This window comes from Argiope bruennichi, chromosome 3, assembly GCF_947563725.1.
Source record: "Argiope bruennichi chromosome 3, qqArgBrue1.1, whole genome shotgun sequence".
Classification (NCBI taxonomy): domain Eukaryota; kingdom Metazoa; phylum Arthropoda; class Arachnida; order Araneae; family Araneidae; genus Argiope; species Argiope bruennichi.
The window spans coordinates 30,083,003-30,102,956 of NC_079153.1; the positions used below are offsets into that span (position 1 = coordinate 30,083,003).

Here is a 19,954-nt window from a genome sequence, read left to right on the forward strand (position 1 = left end):
CCAATGCAAAGGGCACCAAAAGCTTGATATTCTTTTATTTATTTACTCACTAGCCTTGGCTTTACAAAAACATATTTACATTTTTGCATGAATGTTTCGTCTCCACAGTGTCCAAGATATTTATTTCCTGTTCTGTCACTAAGCCACTGATAGTATGAAGGGAAAGGAAGGGACTCCTAAAAAGGTATTATCTCTCCCAATTTCCCCATAGCAATGTAAGGATACTTAAATCTCAAAAGCATTATATCATATTAACATAAAATGGATTCTCGGTAAGACAGGCATTTTCACAAGTTTATTATTATTTTACCTGCTGACTGTAAATTAAGATTATCAAAATCTTGAGTTTAAATTTTTGACATTATTTTCTCTATATTTCGTATAAGAGAAAGTAAAAATCATAAGATACCTCCTTAACACAGAGCAATGTTGTGTTATTCTTGTCCTTGAAACTATGATTGGTATTTTAAATTAATTAAAGTATTAAGCAATTGATAAATAGATTAAGAAATTCAAGTTTCAAACATTTAAATGTAGTTAACGTTTTGATTTGGAAAGTTTATGATACTTTATTATGTTATAGCTCGGCTTTGATGAATTAGAGGGTATGATGCAAGAGGAGACTAATATCAACTGAATATTTTTAGATAAGTTATGAGACAGATACGAATAAAAGTTTGAAAATTGTGGCTGCATTTTGCTCCTTCATAACACCAAATTCTGTATCATTCAATAGATAAACAGTGGAAAACCACACCAAACTGAATATAGTCATATTAATTACAAGATTATTTCTTCATGAGCTGTTCTTCATTTCTATCAGTATATGCACTTATTTGCCTGAGGAGAAGGTCAACTGTTACATTATATTTATTCATTATATAATACCAAATGCATTCATTTTATGATGAAATCAATTTTAGTAATTTTGAAGAAAAATTTCTCATGTATATTAATTTGAAATTAACATACATTAAAATATTTCTTTTCACATTTTCGTTATATTCCTGCCTTGAACTATGTTAATGTTATCATGTGAATGTTTGATTAAAAATAAAATATACAGTAATAACAACAATATATATATTGTTTCAAAGATAAAATTTTTATTATTTCATGGTCAACAGCTAAATATAATAACTATACATTTGTAAAAATATTTTAATGAGAAGGAATCTATTGGTTATCCTCCCTACTACTTTCTCTATTCAAGCCCTCCACCCTTCTGTCCAGTAATTCCACCCAGATTACAGCATTTCAGCAGTGCTTAAGTAATAGCTACACTATTAATTAAATTTTTAATAAATAATAATTGATGGAAATAGAATTTCCTTAGTTATTACAATACAAAACATTTTTCAAAAAATATTGAACAAAGATTTCTTTTTTCAAAAAATTAAAGCAAGCACATGCTGAAATAAATTTTACTCAACATAATAAATATTTGATCATTTTATATAATTGTTATGATCATACTTTTTGATTAAAAACTAGATTATGTATATCATAAAGCCTATTGATGACATCAATATTAGCACCAAGACCTTCTAAATAAATTTCCATTTCTCCAAAAACAACATCTTCAGTTGAACTGTCTTCTCCACCAGCTAATAAATCTAAAAGGGATTTCCTTGATGGAGCAGCAACAACCATCAACTAAAATAATGAATAAAATTTTTAATATTTCAAAAAATTTAAATACATAAATATTTAAACAAATATTATACATAATTTTAAAAAATAGCTCTACAATTTGAACATTAAATACTATAAGATAAAAATACATAACTTTAATAAAACCGACATTTATAAACATATAGTTTAAGAAAAGAATAACTTCCTGTAAAAACACAAAGTAATAATAGTTTAATTTAAATACAAATGAAAATCATAAAAAGTGCATCAAAAATATTCATATGGAACAAGATATATTTTATTTTTTCAACTAATAAGATCTTTTAGAAAGGAGGGAAAAATCAGAACTTTATATGTCCTAGAAAAATTTAACCAAGACTCTAAATTCTGAAAACAATTAAGAAAATGTTAAAAGTAATAAACATGACTAGATAAAAATATTTAATAAAAAAAATAATAATAATTTCTTTGATATTTTAATGAAATATTTAAAGTGCTGAAGTTGCTTCAAAAAAGTCGTACAGCCAGAACAAAAAGAGGTATAGAGGACTGTGAGAAATTTTGTCATGAAATATTTCTCTACTCTGTGATCCATAATCAAAGTAATCACTATACAGCATAAAACACTGATTTTTGATATATTTTATGTGCATGGAAAATTTTTACTTTTTTTTTTATGTTCCTTTTCTTCATAAATAGTTTTAAAAATTAATTTGTAGCATTGATTACAAAATCCGTTATGTTTTAAGTTTTCTACAGAATATATGATTTGACATTTTTTCAAGTGATATAAGGTTTAATGCTTCAATGAATCTATGGTTTCCAAACATCATATCATTAAATTCATCATTTCATTCATTTAACTTTTTACAACTTTTAATATTACATATGACTTTTAAAATACTATATCTGAAAAAAATTTTAAAACAATTCCTAGTATGTATTTATTAAAATAATTTAATATTGAGTATCTACTGAAAACAGTTAGCTTGTATATAAACTGGAGATTGCACCTTTTGATACAACATATATTTAGTAAAAAGTCATATAAATTATCATACACAAATAAGCTAATATTCTTTCATAACTAAATGGAATATGCAAATTATAGGTTTATTTTATTTCTTTTAATTAAATTTTATGTGAATGTAAGAAATATTCATTTTAATTTAGTATTGTAAAAAAATCACCAAACAAAGAATGGATTATTTTTTCAACATGATAATATTTCTAGGCTAAATAATATCTGTAATTGCATCAGGTAGTATGTGCAACAGTAACTCATTAAAAATTATCAACATGTAAAGTTAAGTAAAAAATTACCTAATTTGGTACTTCTTGAGCAAAATGTTATTTATTAAGAGAGGGTGTTTCAAAATTTTAACTAATAAAATTATTTAATAATTTTGACATTTTTTTCTCAATAATTTTAATAATATTATAATTTTAAAAAAACTAACTTTTATACCATTTAAAATTCAAAACATTAACTTTTGAAACACAGCAATTATTTTTTGTGTAATATTTTCTTTAAATTTAATGAACTTTTAAAAATTAATTTTAAACACAAATTTGTAAGAATATTTTTTTTATAAAACTGTGCAATAAAATAGAAACATTCTGAATAATCAATATGAATATTTCAATAGACTTCATGCAGCTTAATAAATAAAAAACATCTTTTCCTTTTATTACTGTATGCTTTTCAGTTTATAATTAATTGATGCTCTTAAATATTTCAAAATGTAGAATGTTTTATTAAATATATATTGTTTTATATTTGCAGTATTTTTTATACAATGCATACTTAAAAAGCGTTATACATAAAATGCAATGGCTGAGGTATCAAGCCAAGACAATACAAAAGAAAATGGATACAGGGTTAAAAAAAATCAAGGCTAAAACTCATGCATGATGTTTCATTCAAAAGATTTCAAACTCCTTGAATTTATTTTTTGTCAGGCAGCATTTTTATACTATATAGAAAAACAAAATCAGAGAATAAAACAAGCTTATATAAGTGAAAATAATGACACTTGCGATAAAATGCTAACAATAAAAACATTATGAATTATAGTCATATCATACTTAATGAGCATCTCTCACAAAGAGTGATTTATATAACAAGCAAAACAAAGGATAAAAAAATATCTTTCTTAAAATGTAATGTTTTGCATAGCAAGCAATGAGGAGACATTTGTGATATCACATGAAAAACTGTAATATCTTTTTGTGTTGTTAGAAGAGAATTCTTATCTTTGCACAGAAGAAGCCTTTGGCCTGATAATGTAGTCAGACACAACTCTGAGTTATTTGAGTAAATGCCAGTGTAGCCTTAATCAATGAGGTTGTGCCTCTAGTCAAGATTATGCGGCTAGAGATGGATAGTAATAGCATCAAAGAACTGGTGGAATAACATAGCAAGAACTACCATAAAGTTAATGAAACCGTGCCTTTTGTCACAGCAAAAGAAATTAGGTCAGTAAAGGAAGAAATATTTGATGCAACAGAGGAACAATCTTCTAAGCAAACAAGATGCATGCTGAAAGCAGGAAAAATTACTGTATTGTACATAGTAAAGTATGACCCTAATACTGTGTCTAATTTTTGTCAAATTTTGAAGTTCAGGTAAAATGCACCTTTATACAAAAATATGTATTATAAATAATAAGTTGAATAGTTATAAAGTTGTTTGAGTATCTTTTCCAGAATGCAATGTATTGTCCTATTTTATTTGATTTACTACAGGATTCAAGAATACTATTAAATTCAAGAATAGGTAACTTAAATTGCTCCCTATTATTAGACAGCAATGATTTGCTTAAAATTTTGTATGCAAAATTATTACTAGGAAATAAAAGTAAATTAAATAATTACTTACTCCAAATAATTTTTGAACAATCCATCCATGATATGGTTTTAATTTTTCTTCATAGGCTTTATAAAAGAATGATGATATATTTTCTTCATGCTGTTCTTGTTTGCTATCATCAAGAAAGCAGACTAAAAACACATGTACAAATTCTAATGCCCTATAATAATTTAAAGTATAAATTCATTATTTAGTAAAAAAAAAAAAAAAAAAAAAAATTACGCAAATTCTAGAACAAACATTTCTATTGCATTCTATTTGCAACAAACTTAGGGTTAATACTGAATTTAATTGTTTTTCTCGGTTTTTTGTTAATATTTTTACAAGCAATATAAAATGAACTATATTTCATAATGATAGCAATTAAAAAGCTTAGCATATCACTAATTAAATAGCACAGAATAAGTTAAATGTTACTATAAGTATAAATATATGATATTAAGTTACATCAAAAAAAATCAATATGACACAAAATAAATATGGCACTCTTTCCCTTTAAAATTATAATTAACAATATTAAGTTATATGTGAATTATTTTTTAAAAGCTGCAATTTTTTTTCAGATGCTTTGATTACAACAAAAATCAGAAAATCGTTCACAACAAACTTCATTACAGCAATTAATAATTTATAAGAAAAGAACTCTGTGAAATAAAATTAATTTTCCAAGTTATTCTGTAATTATATACTGCAAAAGAACTTAATAAGATTCAGAAAAATTTCTTTCATTATTCATTTCAAATACAAAAAAACTAAAATATTTAAATCTCAAAACATCAACAAGTTTAAAAATAAATAAATAAATATAAGAGTGTACTGTATACAAGCTCATAAGGAATTGTTTTTTTTATGTAATTTTTTTTTATACTCATTTTAAAATAAGAAATTTCAAGTATAAAAGGAAAGGAGAATTTGTGAAAAACATTCCCATGACAAGAAGCAAATTATTTTTATTTCAAACAAACCATTGCTTTATAAGTATGCAGGTTTATATTATAAGTAAGTATCATTTTAAAATTCACTGCTTTATAAGTATCCAAAACATATCAATAACAGATGAGAATATATACATTTAAAGTTTAAGAATGCTATTATCCAACATGACTTATCAATTTTTTAAATTTCACTTTATTGATAACATATTTCTCATGAAATATCTATCATAATTTCATCACTGAAATATTTTCTAATACAATGCACTTGTGACTTTATAGTTATTACAGCATTTATAAGAATGATTAATTTAATAATTACCTGAATATAAAGCTGACAAAATTTCAGTTCTTCAGCTATAAAGCTTTAATTAATCACTATTCATGTTATCGTAATCTAATTAGTTCACAAAAAATTATTCAAGATTATATACATTGTGTACGTTCACATTCTCAAAAAAAGTAATATTACAATAAAACAAATCATACAGTTTTATGACTTTTTATTGTTAAAATTTCCTTTGTGAGAAAGAAGGCTGAATTTTAAATTGCATTACACTGTCCTTTTATGATCATTTTTTATCAACATTGATACAGAATATCATAGTATCAGTTCACAAATTTGAAAGATACCTATAAGTAATCCCTTCAACTTCATTTTTTCCCAGTTGTCTGCATTGATGTGTACAAAGCAGGCCATGCAATATCATTCATAGTTTTTTTTTGTGGTACTATCAGCATGTATTATGTTTTAAATACATATTATTTCTTATCATTATCCAGGGTAAAAACATTTTTTACTTTTCCTCTCAATATTTATAGAGTACATAAAATTGATGGGATTTTCTATAAATAAATAATGGTATATTATGAAATTGTAGTGTTGATTCGCAGCACAGTAAGTTCCATTGTAAAAAGGGCAGTTTTACAGATAATTCTGATGGATGCTGAACAGATGTCAGATCAATGACATCTGTTCATTGATCTTGACGACAAATGAAATCTCCCTTGACGACAAATAAAAGATTTCAGAATCAATAGTAATTTTGGTGTTAGGACCATTAGGACATGAATTACTGTTCTTGTGAAGTTTCTTGCTGAGCATCAGAAGCTATGGCAAGCTGGGAGGCTAACTATGAATCTATCAGGTAAGCTCAAGTAATCAGTCAGTTGAGTGGAGCTCAAGTAATTAGTTAGCTGAATGGAGCTTAAGAGATTATATTGAGTCGTGTACAAAAATATTAAGTTGTGTGTCAGTAGTCAGTTGTACAATTAAGTTGGTAGTAAGTCAGCAGTCAAATTCAACTAAAGCAAGTAAACAGTGGAAATTAGCTGAAGTTTGAGAGACATGAATAATCATGTGAAGTCTCTTCCTGCTAAGTTCACTCTAAGAGCTTTTTGTTTTACAGTTCTTTACTACTGATTAACTATTTGAGCACAGCTGTTTATAATATGCTTGTGTATGTGTCAGCTGTTTTTTTTTTCAGTGTGTCCGTGTTATCCTAATTTGCAATTGAGCTTCTTGTACTGTTTTACAATACAGCCAACTGGAACCAATGATTGCCACTGATTTTGTGGAATTTTCAGTAACAATATTTTACCTTAATTACCTTTTTCTTTAATTCAAAATAAATAAGTAATTGAAGCAATGTAATCAGTTTTAGTAAAATAAATAGAATACAAATATATAAAAGTCCTTGCTTTTTACTAACTCTCTAAAAATTAAAGCATAAAACTTATAATTTACAACCAAAGTTTTCAGTAACAGATAATCTGGTACAAATAAGCAGAGGTCATGTTAAATAAACAGCTAACACAAATCTATTTATAAGCATTAGCTTTAAAGCCAACATCAATAGATAATGTTTAATCCGTACTGATGGGAAATGAATCATTTAACTGACAATGACAAGCTGCATTTGCTAGAAATTATTGAGAATCAAGTTTATAAATAAAAACATTCATGTATAAAAGAAAAAAAACTCCTATAAAAATTTCTTTTTTTAAAACTAAGAAAATGAAAATTTCTGCCTGAGGAGTGCTGACTGAGAATAAAGTACAGTTTAAATGGATAAAGAGAAACTCTTAAAATGTAATATAAGTTTTATTTTACACCCCAAATCTAACATAAAAGTAAACCTCAAAAAGAAAAAGTAAGAAAAAAAAAACTTATTTCCAGAAATTTTTTAATAAATATTGAAAGAATAATAATGTCATTAAATGTTTTAAATAAATATTAAATTAATAATAATGACAGTAAATTTAATTAAATGATTCTTGATACACTTATTTTTTTTAATGACAATACTAATTTCTTTAACAAATGAAAATAATTTAAGTAGTATTAGAATCATTATAATAAAATAATATCAAAAATGAATATGGATATGCAAATTAGAAATAGCTTAATCAACTTGAAAATTGAAATAATAATTTTCAAAATGCTATTAAAAAATGTAATTTAAATAATTACATAATTAAAGCTTTTAGAGTCACTTCTAGGACTTGAAAAAATCTTGGACATATTGTGAATGACCGTAGATTCGTAAAAAACTTTGGACAGAAATGTGTATATTCAAATAATGCCAATGAAAATACTCAAAAGTGCATTGAGACAATAACTTTACCTTTTTAACCATAATAAAGCATCTATTCCAGTTTGATCTCCAGCTCTCTTAACCTCAAATTCAACAATACTGTTAATAGTAGGAAATTCTGCTGCATTACTAAAATGAATTTTGGATAGTTTCTGTAAAATTTTTGACGAATATTATTAAAAAACAATTATTTAATTAAAACTTTAAAATTAATACTGCAACCTAGACTACAAATTCACAATACATTCAAAATCTAAATCTTCAATAAAATGTCCTTGGAACTGATAATCCCACTTGAATTATCAGTTTCATACATTACAAAAACGATATAAAGTAAGATTTGCGGCAGTTTTAGTTTTTTAGGACAGATTCTAATTAATTGTTTTTAATACAATTTTATTATGTGTTTACTTCATACACAAACTTAAAGGTCTTTAATCAATTGTAATTCAATATATTTATTCCACATATTTTTTTCTGAAATTCTTTGTTATTATTTACTGATTTACCTTATCGTAATTGCTTGGACTACAACAGAAATTCAAGATAACTTTCCATATAATTTGGGCTATAAATGTATAATATCATTGGCTAATAAAATGCAGCTACAAACTTATTTTGGTAAATAAAATTAAATTAACATGCAATTTAAGAAACATAACATGCATACATACTCCATTTTATTAGTTAAAGAAGTCCCAAACATTACAGGTTATTTTTATTTAACAACTAAATATAATGAAAAAAGCATAAGTATAATGATATTATTTCCCCCAGTACATATTAGCCTTTAAAAAAATAGAAATTTTTAAATCTTTCTTTCTTAGCTTATATTAAAATAATAAAGCTTAAAATTTTAGTAAATAAAGCTTAATTAAAGATAGCAGACTTAAAAGTTGATCTAAAGAAGGGTAGAAATTTTACTTTATCTAGTCTAAACACTCAATTACTAATAAATATTGATTAGAATACTTATTTTTCATTGAAATTTAATAAGATAATGACAAAAAAAATTGCTTAAATGTAACCAAATAAAAAGGAAAATTTAAACAATAATAAAAATTTTCTAATAATAAGAAAATAATCTTCTGAAATGTCTGATATGTAAAAATATTATTAAATCTCAAAAAGATAAGAATTCACAGAAAAATTGTATTTTTCATTTTTTTTATTATTATTATTTTTAGCACAGCAATGCATTAAAAAAATTAAACACATACAAATATAACTTTAAAAAATTATGTATAATATCTACCCCTTCCTCTTCTTATTCATTGTCTATTTTAGTGATGGCTCATATAAAAACAGATTACAAATGAGAAGTTTACTTCAAGTAAAGAGAAATTCATAAATTTTGTAATTTTTGGCATTAATTTATATAATTTGTAAGCTATATGTGGCATTATTGTAACTAATTTTTGAAAAGAAATTTGAAAAAAGTGATTAAAGTTATTATGAAAGTATCAGATTACATGGAATCTCGAAAATATGTATGCCAAGAACAAAACAAATCAAATGGATAAACTAAATAATTTGATTTTATGACATTATGCAGAATTAAAAAAAAAAAAAAAACTTAAGTAGTAGCATTAGGATCAGTTCATGCTATAAAAAATAAATTATTTTCATCTTTATTTTTTTTTGTACCAAATTCAAATGAGTAATGGACACTAAAGTCTCTATTGCAAATGCTGGGTAACTCAATTAGCCTACATCATAAAAATGACAGTATAATTAATCATAATTATTTTATATTTTTCAAAAAAGTTCGTCTACATTCTTATACTGACTAAAATTTAAAACTATATCAAAAGACTACAAAAAATAACAAATGACAAAGAACAATTAATTTTAAACAAAAAAAAGTTTAATAAAATTATCTAAAAACGTTATATAAGTAAATATAAAGATATAAAAAAACTGCAGCAAAAGTTAGAAGATAAATGAATAAATGTTTTTGTTTTTTTTTACTTCAAATTAGAGCCAAAAATAAAATAAAAACCTCAAACTTCCATCGGAATGAATCGTCCGATTCTCCTATTTGAAATGAATCTTCCCTATTAAAACTGTTGTTAGTGCAACATCAATAAAGACATTTAGTGGATAAGGTTTTTGATTCATATAGTATCTAAAAAATTTATGTATTAAAAATATTAGAATAATAACATATATTACATCAATATTTCCTTGGATATCATGTCGTACTGGAGCAAACAGAGATCCTAACAGCTCTGAAAAAGGAAGAATAATTTGATTATGGTTCTGTTAGTAAAAAATAGAGAAGAAAAAAAAAGCATTGTCCTTATTTATACATCTATCTATATATATGTGTGTGTGTGTTTAATACACTTTAATGCAAAAAATAATGAAGAATAATATAATTAAATATAAAGAAGTTATAATTGAAAATTAGATGTAAACATATATTAGAACAAAAAAAGTGGATGGATATAAATCATTATTTAAAAGTAAACTGAGAAATGTTACTATTTTTTAATAAATAATTGGACATTTTAAATTTTACTGACCAAAGTTTACTAATTCGTTTAAGAAAGATGAAACAGCTAGGTAAATAGAATACATTCCTGTATGATTTTAAAAAAACTTCAAGAAAAGATTGACATCATCTGACACAAATGTTTTAACATATGCTTCAAAAATAGTGAGGTGTAAGTGATAAGAATTCTAAAAATATAATCTTAGAATTCCAAGATCTTTAAATAAGATTTAAAGGAGCTCTTTTTACATAAAAAAGTAATTGCCAACTTGTGTTGTTTGATAAAAAATTGTACATAAAGCAGAATTATAAATTCTAATTAATATGTCTAATCTACTTATAAAAATTAACATTTATTAATAATAGGGACAGAGAAGAGTGCTTACAATTTAAAAAAAAATCTTGATAGAATGAAAGTGGCTCATATTACCGTATCTTCAAAGGCACATTTTCAAAAAATTTGATGTTTTTTTTCATTTGCTTTAAAGAGATTGATTTATATAAATCAAAGCATTCCATTTTCAGATCAATAACTACTAATAAGGCATTGCTTCCAGCTTTGAAGTGTCTCAAAATTAGGAAAATTAAATGCATCAATTTTTTTATATCAGAGATTTAAGCTTTAAAAAAATTAAATTAAGCTACATTTAAAAAATTTATATTTTTACCTTACAAAGAAGGGAAAGAAATTATTCATCTAATTAGAAATAAAATGTATTTCCATAATAATCTTAAAAAATGTAAAACCAAACTCAAAAAATTAAATTGGATAATAATTTTGTTTGCTTTTTTAATAGTTAGAAACAAATATCTGCAATCAAAATGTTAGAAAAAAGTATTTGCTGAATAATTTGCTAGAAAACATTTTACTTAATTATATTGCATGTGCTTCATATTGTATTCTGCACGATATCAAATAACTGTGGGCATCATATTCTTAGCATGATGAAGGAGGAATTAAAAATATATAATAGCCCTCATCAAAGAAATGCTTGTTGAAAACTTTTCATGTGATAATAATAATTTTAAAAAAAAAGTAATTAAAATTAAAAAGGGAGGGAGAACACCAGAAGGCCTCATAATCATTTGTTACCCTACACTTCTTGTTACCAGCCTGACCATTTTACTTTTCATCATTAAATTATAAAAATTTATAATAAGCTATAAATAAGGAAATAAGCTACAAATTAAGAAAAGATATTGGTTTCTAAAAAGGTAAGACTGGGTAATTGTGTGAAAATACATTATTTTTATTTTAAAACTATTAGGCTATGTCTATGGTCAGGAAGGAAACTAATAAAAATGGCAGAATGTCATGTAATAGGAAAATATTAGAAATACAATTAAAAAGGCAATCTGTGAAATTGTAAAAAGAAAAGCTAATATCAACAAAATATAGCCAACATTTAAAAATTCATCAGCTTTCTATAACATTAATTTTGGTTTATTTTCAACTGCTAACAAATGTTTATATAAAAGCAAATAAATATTTATAAATATTTGATCAAATGGAAGATAGAAAATGGATACTTTAAATGTCAATTTTACAAAGCATCTGAAAACTAGATAAAAAAAAAATACAAATCCTTATAATTCTTAAGATTGACTGTACTGATTTTTTTTCTGAAGTTTTTTTTATGAAATACATGAGAAAAAGGGTAATACTTATACTAATGATTAAAAAATATGCTCTTACTAAATTCAATGAAATCATGAACAAATTTCTATAATCCTTGATAATCATGTATTGAGAATGGTATAACATTACATGGTAAGACAATAAAATGTGACACAATAATATGCATTTAATAGTATTATTTACATTACTTCGATGAAACATTAGGTTACATGCATGTAGCTTAACAAAAGCATGGGTGTATTAATTTCTTATAAATTAAATAAGGAACTTAGAAATCAATTGATGCTTTTAAAATTTCATTCGATAATTGGTTTGATTGCATTCCTCTCATAATAAACAAATTTTATAAATTACAGCATTAAATGAGTTTTGTTTTCAGCTAATCAATACAGGTGCAGTTAGACCGGTTTAATACACCCACATAAAAATTTATTTGTATAAGATTTACTACCAACAAATTTAACAATTCCTTTACAAGCTTCAATAAACGGTAAAAATTCTATTTCATTTTCAACAGATGGAAACTTTTTAACATCTTTAAAAAACATGATGACGTTTTATCTCCAAGTTCTTCTGCAAAGTAAACGAAACTAATCCACGTTGTTTTGTTTCTTTCACATGGCATGCATTATCAATATACAGCTTATATCGATTTTACAAATCAGTAACCAATATTCTTGTGATTATTAGGAAAAAAAAATCCATTCTTTAAAAAAATTATTGAATAAGAGTTACAACCAATCTATAATATTTAATACAATTCCTTAGGAGTAAAATACTTTAGTAATCCTACATCTTGTCTGTTTGTAAAGAATTTTGATAAAATAATATGGCAATCGGTAGACACGTTGTGTTTACTTACTTGTCTGTCATATTGTTGTTGTTAGCTTTCATGTTAATTATTCTTGTTGAATATAATCATGAAAGTTTGTTAAGAAGTTAACGAATACAACCAATTTTAAAATGGGATCTGAGCAAAGTAGCCAGTCTTCAAAAGTTCAAAATGTACATAAATCTGGAACCAAAATGAAAGAACATCAGCGAGCAAGGAGTTCATCTCCAGGCCCATCTATAAGTTCCGATTCAGATATTCCTTATATTTCCTACACAGTGAATAGACCGATTGGAGGTATATAAGATTTAAAAGGCAGTTTTACTTGTTGTTTGAATACACTTTAGCTTTACGAATCTTTACTCATTAACCGTTAATCTTCATCTTCACATTTTTCGGCGATATAATTGAAGGCAGTTTTACTTGTTGTTTGAATACACTTTAGCTTTACGAATCTTTACTCATTAACCGTTAATTTTCGTCTTCACATTTTCGGTGATGTAATTGCTTGGGGTCAAAGCGATATTCATAGTAATAAAGTATACCGTTGATTAAATTTACGAAAGGGTGCCATAGTGAGTAGAATTTGTAATATTTATACCAGCAATGATAAAATATAATGTACAAATTCCCTGATGCACTATCTGTTCTGCTTGTAAGATAATAATTTGTCATTTAAACAAAATTTAATTAATGGTATTGTTATTAGTTTTAAAAATTGATTGGAGGCAGTTTTAGTAAGAAAAAGCCTGATAAATATTCAAATGATCCCAAAAATATTGAATACAAACTAATGACCTTATGCGTTTAATACAAAAAAAGTTCTCACATGAAATTTATTTGAAAGTTTGCAGAATAATATGCTTATCAGAAATTACTTTGTTAGAACAGAAACCTGTTGATTGGAACCTGATTTAAAAATGTTTTAAAATGGTATGCCTGTTATATATATATATATATATAAGAAAATTATATTTTTGATTGCAGTATTGTAATTGCTTTGAATTTGAATCATAATCCAGTTTTGGTAAAACAGGAGAATTGGATATCAGATTCTTGCCAAGCCTATCAAAACTTGCCAAACTATCTAATGTAATGAAAACAATTTTTAAAGTTTGATGACTTACTGATTAAAAAATATTTCAACTTGGTATCATTTGCTGCCATATGCCCGATTTTTTCGCATAGCTTCAGTTTTGATTACATTATTATTCAATAATTATATTTACAAGTTTCTGACAATATATTAAGAGCAGAATTTATAATACATTTTTATTAAAATGCTTGATATTATTCCTTTATGTGGTAATTCACTAATCAGAACTTTTAAAATTTTATTTGTTATCCCATTTCAATAGAAAAAAAAGATCTTTTTATTTGTAAACAACAGAGTTTTAAAGAAATAAAGAGAAAATAGAACATTAATAATTAAAAATAAATTGAAAAGCTATGTTCCTAATAGAATGAAAATAAAATGTTTCTGTCAAAATTCTTCTAGTCTTTTAACGTATACTTTTTATATTAAATATGAAAAATTTATTATAAATTGTAATCTCTGTCTCAGTATTGTGATTGCCAAATATATGAAATTTCATTTGGAATTAGAATCTACAATTTTAGATATTCTTCAGTGTTGAAATTAGGAAAAAGAGAAAGAAATTGAGTTTAAAAAAAATGGAACCTATTTTTAAAACTCAACTCATATTCTCAGATAATAGTATGTTCCTATGCACATTTGCCAGAATAAGCATATTTATGTAAATAAATTCAATTTTTTATAAATGGATTTATTTTAAAATGCTGGACATTTTCATTATTAAATTACTGATTTGAAAAAAAAAAATGTTTTTAGAATCATTTGTAAATTATATATACTTCTAAGTTTTAGAGTGGCAAATCAATTATGCTTTGCAGAGTTTGTATAAATATTAATTAATTTTTAAAAAAATTTTATTATATATCTTCATTTGAAAATGTTATTTTTATATAATATTTGGCACTTGGAATAATACTAGAAGGAAAAGAAATTACCTATACAATAAATATATATAATCAAATGTAACAGTTCATAATGCATTTTATAAAAATTTTTAATTTCAGAGAAGTTGCTTATCTTTGTTTTAGTACTTGATTGCTGTATTTTATTTACTTTAGATTCTCCGAAATTGCCATCTAAAAGTCCAGCTCACAGTTTACGTGCTTCGGCCACACCTTCTCCTAGATCTTCCCCTAAAGCACCCAGACCTAAATCTTATGCTGGATCATCATCAGGGCATGATATTGTAGTTGTCAAAGAAGGAGCTCCAAGTATGGATACATTGGAGACAGATGCAGAGCTGATTCGCATACAAGTGTGTATAAGTTTGTAGGAAAAAGATGTATAGAATGAATATTATTATAATTATAAAAATGGGGATTAAATTTTAATAAAACTGATTTTCTATGTCGGTTGAAAATTTGTTTAAATGAATTTTTTGCTTCTAATTGAAAAAGAAATTTCTTTATATAATTTCTTAGTCAATGCTTTCAAATATAATGCATTTAGACATTCATAAATTATTTCTTAATTAATTTGCCTCTTTGTATTTGTTATCTGCAGATTCTCTATCAATTGCAGTTATTATTATGCATAAATTTAATCAAATCTTGAAACTTTGTTTTCAAGAAACTTTATAAGTAGTATATCCAAGAAAGAAACAGTTTATAAGATTTTAATGCATATTCAATTAAAAATTGTTTGAATTTTATTATTTTATTTATTTTGTAGTAATTTCCTATTTTCTATTGATTTTTTGTTTGGTTTTAGAAAATTCCAACATTTCTTCCAATAATGAGAGGAGCTTTGAATATTCCTACTATACATGATCCAGAAGTACTGGATAAACTGGATTATCAGTGCATTTTACGATTGTGTCGAAGGTACCAAGATCATCTGAAAATGTGTGCAGAAATAGTCAGCACTGAACAAAATGCTCTAACCCAGAGAATACGAGAGGTAAAATTTATTTTTTAATTTTGAGTTTTTATTAAATCAATATTTTGAGAAAGTGTTTTAAGGGAAATATTTATTATTAATTTTATGAATAATGATTTTGAATTATTTACCTTATGTGTTAATGAATAAAAAGTATGGACCAAGGCTTGTATAAATGTCATTATCAATGTAATTTTTTTGGTGCTCATAATAACATAAAAATTTACTTAGAACCAAGTTTGGTCAGAAATGATATAAAAAAAATCATGTGAGCAATGTTATTCTTTACACTTTGAATTAATTATGTAACTGAGTTATTTATAATCACATGTACATCATATTATCATCTTTCAAAATTTGAATTTTTAATTAGTCTACTTCTGGTTTATAATAAGCTATATATCTGTCTCTGCCAACACTCTTTTCCATTTACTATTAAAATATTTTTAATTTTATTATATTTATTAATTATTACAAATTATGAATTTCAAGCAATTGCTCTTTTAATATAAACTACCTCTATTAGAAAACTTTAAAAAATCTTTTAAAAAGTAATCTTTTTTTAAAAAAGAGAAAATTAATTAAAAATAAAGAACAAAAATAACTTTAATAATTAAGGACATAAATAAATTTTTTTAAACTTACAAACCAAAATTTTTTTTTTACAATGGATTTATTTAATGTAATCTCTCTCAAGGTACCAGTGTGTGTGTGCGCTAGCATGTGCGTGCATCTAAGATTGCTTCTTAAAAGTTTCAGCTCGTATTTTTGGAAAACACAGAAGGGGAAGAAAAAAAAAAGAAACTTTATTCATGAAAAACACATAAAAAAATTATTGATGCTGGCAATGATGCATTTATTCTGGAATTCGTTATTTTTTATTATCTACTGAACCAGTGAATTCAGGAAATTTGCGATTAATAATTCTTTATACATTATTTCTTAAAATGTTTTTCTCTTTTCTTATTTTAATTGTGTTCCCTAGTTTACTGCTGTTACCTTAACATTATATATGCTCTCTCAACACCTGTTGCAATTATTATATTTTCTACATAACAGTTTAATCTCAATAATAGGTGTCAGAAATTTTAGTTTCTTGAAAATTAGTAATTCTTAAGATTTCATAATGTACTGGACACTCTGTGATTTCAGTTGCAAAAGGTTAATTGTGAGAAATCCCCATATTAACATACTTTATTCAGTGATTTAATTATTGAAGGATTTACAATAGTTAAAATTTTTTTGTTATTTGTTTCTCTTCTACCCTTCACCCTTCTTTTTTATATTTGATAGGTCTTAAAAGTTTAATGCAAACAATCAACTTTTTAAATAATCCAACTAGCACCCACATAGACAAGCATTTTGATATAAATTAACTTTACTTTTAATACTATATTTGAATTATATATAGAACAAAAGTTACTAGAAAAATAGAATTGCATTTATACTTTTTTCTAGAAATCAAAATTTACTTTATCTTAAAGAAGGCTAAGTTAATATATTTATGTTTTGATGCAGTTTGTATTCCCATCAATTTAGTTGAAAAAACTTTTGTTAATATGTCTACCATATTAATAGATTATTGTTTTCTATATATTTTACTTTCTGATTTAAAAAAAAAAATTCTTTACAGATTGATTTTGCTATTACCACTTTGACAAATATGTTAACAGAACGACAGAAGAAATTTGCCAAATATGCAGAACAGTTAGGAAAAGTGCAAGAGATTTCTAACAATTTGCAAAGGTGCCAAACAGGACTGAAAGATATTATTAAAAATATGGAAACTTTGAATAATATGCTGCCTCCTGAAGAGAGGCTTGAACCTTTTGTCATGGTAACAGGATAGGATTGGGAAAGTGAATGCGATGATGCATTCACTTCCTTATTTGAATCTGAAGAATCTTGAAAAGCAACTACCTATCAATGTGTCATTATTTCCACTATTTCCACTGCAACATACAAGTTTCGGCTTTTTAATATAATAAATTTCAATATTTACTGTTCTGATTCCATAATTATGAATTTTAATAAAAAATATCTAAAATACAAATTGATATGCTGTAAGTTATTGTCATTTTTGACTAAATTAATTCTAAAATATTTCATTTCTTATTTGTATTTCTAATTGTCAATTATTTCATTTCTTATTTGTCTTTCTAAATATTTCATTTCTTATTTGTATTTCTTTATCGAATAGCTGTTAAACTGGTGAAAAAAAAATTGTAAAAATTGTAAATTGTAATTTAAAAGCTTTTTTTAAAGCAAAGAAATATTTTATAAAACATAAAAGATTCTTTTTTATGATACTTGTTTCCAAATTTAAATTTAAGCAGTATAAAATGTATTGAAATGTTTACTTAATTGCTTGTATTGGAAAAAGATGTGTGTCTTATTTTTGAAATATATTTTATTTGCATAGTACAGCAATTAAATTATTTTATTTTATATCTGAAGTAATTTTTCCCCTTTATTTGTAGTGTTTTTTCTAAATAATATTTCAGAAAATTTTTATAACTGATTTTATAAAATATAGTAAAAATATTACTGCTATCCCCCCCCCCCAATCTCAACATTTTTTTTTTTTTTTTTTAAATTTTCCTTTGAAAAATCCAATTTGTTCCAAAAATTCTGATAGATTCTTCAAAGTCTAAATCTTACATTTTAAATTTCTTATATTTTAAACAAATTTCTGAAGAAAATGTTTTTTTTCTTGTAAAAATTTAAAATATATATTTATAATTACATTAAAGTACAACTCATTTTTGTAGTCTGTAACAAATGTAAATAAGTGTGCAAAAATTATTGAAATAAAGAGTAATAATGTAATCCTGTTTGAATGAATTAACTGTATTGTGTGAAAGCTACTTTTCAATACTGAAAAAAAAAAGTTATGATATCTTTTGATCTGTAAGTATTCTTAGTGAGTATTTAATTGCTGTTTTGTGAGGTGTTCTTGTAAACATATGCTGTTGTGTGAATTACATTTCATTTCAGTAAAGTTATAATTTATCTGTCTAGTTTAGATTTTATTCTGTGTATAACGAATATTAATGCATAGTGATAAACTGAAAGTAATAAACTCATCTTCATCATTATGTTTCTTGAAATTTATAAGCCAATTGGAATAGGTGTACCATTCATGCTTTCAAATTTTTCTTTTAACTCATTTATTCATCTGGTATTTGCTTAAAATTGAAAATTTTCTCATCCTGTACCCATATATCTTATTATAGGTATTGATAGTCAATATGCCAAAATAGTATTGTGAGGTGTAAATTATTTATTTTCTGTAGTGCTGTAGATTTGTTGATTCTATATTTATTTTGTAAATGTTTTACATTTGGTAATAATATTTGTACAGGATAAAATGTGATATTTATTAATTTGTTATGTAAGATGTAAATCGATTTTTTTTTTTTTTTTGTCCTAATAAGGTATACATGTAGAAGACAAGGGGATTTTTTTTATGTCTTTATGTAATTTATAAAACCATAAATATCTAGTTGTGATTGAAAATATCCTTAATTGTTTTAAATTTTGGAACTGTCATGATAACTGAAAAGATGTTAATTGTTTAAGGTATTTAAAATCACTCAGAAATTCATTTTCGAATTTATTTCTTTTACTTTTCTTAGATTCATGCTCAATATTTTAAATGATTCTCTTGTAAAAAATAGGATTGATTTTGATTTTGTACAATAATTATATTTAGACCTGTATTTCTGCATAATAATATTTTTAGACTGAAGCATTAATCCAGTTTCTAATTTTTATATTCTGTTTAGAAGGAAGTTTACCATTTCATAAATTAATAAAGAGAGCAACTAAACTTTAAGAATTGCTACTTTTCTTAAATGAGAGAAATTTTCTGTTTCTTTGTGTTGAATAAATAAATAAATAAAAATGCTGTCATGAGCATTAAAACTTTGTGTGTGCATGCTTAATAATTTGCATGATGTTCATGTTACAATAG

General features: G+C 24.7%; 2 protein-coding genes across 4 annotated transcripts; one reads left to right on the forward strand and one right to left on the reverse strand.

The window, feature by feature from the left end:
* Positions 1 to 1,084: 1,084 nt before the first annotated feature.
* Positions 1,085 to 12,795, reverse strand: LOC129963420 (glycolipid transfer protein-like). Of its 3 annotated transcripts, none has more exons than XM_056077776.1 (5): positions 12,624 to 12,795; positions 10,212 to 10,267; positions 8,067 to 8,188; positions 4,517 to 4,619; positions 1,085 to 1,656 (listed from the first exon to the last, which is right to left on the reverse strand). In XM_056077776.1, exons 1-5 carry the CDS (start codon positions 12,718 to 12,720, stop codon positions 1,471 to 1,473), a joined length of 564 nt encoding a protein of 187 aa, XP_055933751.1. In that variant the 5' UTR covers positions 12,721 to 12,795; the 3' UTR covers positions 1,085 to 1,470. The 3 variants fall into 3 exon arrangements, with proteins under 3 accessions (XP_055933751.1, XP_055933750.1, XP_055933752.1); XM_056077775.1 differs by having other exon boundaries at positions 4,517 to 4,667; positions 12,624 to 12,791; XM_056077777.1 differs by lacking the exon at positions 12,624 to 12,795 and adding an exon at positions 12,361 to 12,610 and having other exon boundaries at positions 4,517 to 4,667.
* A 232-nt stretch (positions 12,796 to 13,027) lies between these two features.
* LOC129963419 (BLOC-1-related complex subunit 5-like) lies at positions 13,028 to 18,181 on the forward strand. Its single transcript, XM_056077773.1, has 4 exons — positions 13,028 to 13,301; positions 15,159 to 15,355; positions 15,811 to 15,999; positions 17,612 to 18,181. The coding sequence occupies exons 1-4, from the start codon at positions 13,136 to 13,138 to the stop codon at positions 17,825 to 17,827; spliced, it is 768 nt and encodes a 255-aa protein (XP_055933748.1). The 5' UTR covers positions 13,028 to 13,135; the 3' UTR covers positions 17,828 to 18,181.
* The last annotated feature ends 1,773 nt before the right edge of the window (positions 18,182 to 19,954 follow it).

Coding starts and splice junctions, on each gene's coding strand:
- LOC129963420 (XM_056077775.1), bottom strand. CDS start 12,720: ATGTTTTTTAAAGATGTTAAAAAGTTTCCATCTGTTGAAAATGAAATA. Junction 4,668..8,066: donor GCTTTATTATGGTTAAAAAG/GTAAAGTTATTG, acceptor AAATTATTATAG/GGCATTAGAATTTGTACATG. Junction 1,657..4,516: donor TTGTTCAAAAATTATTTGGA/GTAAGTAATTAT, acceptor TCATTATTTTAG/TTGATGGTTGTTGCTGCTCC.
- LOC129963419 (XM_056077773.1), top strand. CDS start 13,136: ATGGGATCTGAGCAAAGTAGCCAGTCTTCAAAAGTTCAAAATGTACAT. Junction 13,302..15,158: donor AGTGAATAGACCGATTGGAG/GTATATAAGATT, acceptor TATTTACTTTAG/ATTCTCCGAAATTGCCATCT. Junction 16,000..17,611: donor TAACCCAGAGAATACGAGAG/GTAAAATTTATT, acceptor AATTCTTTACAG/ATTGATTTTGCTATTACCAC.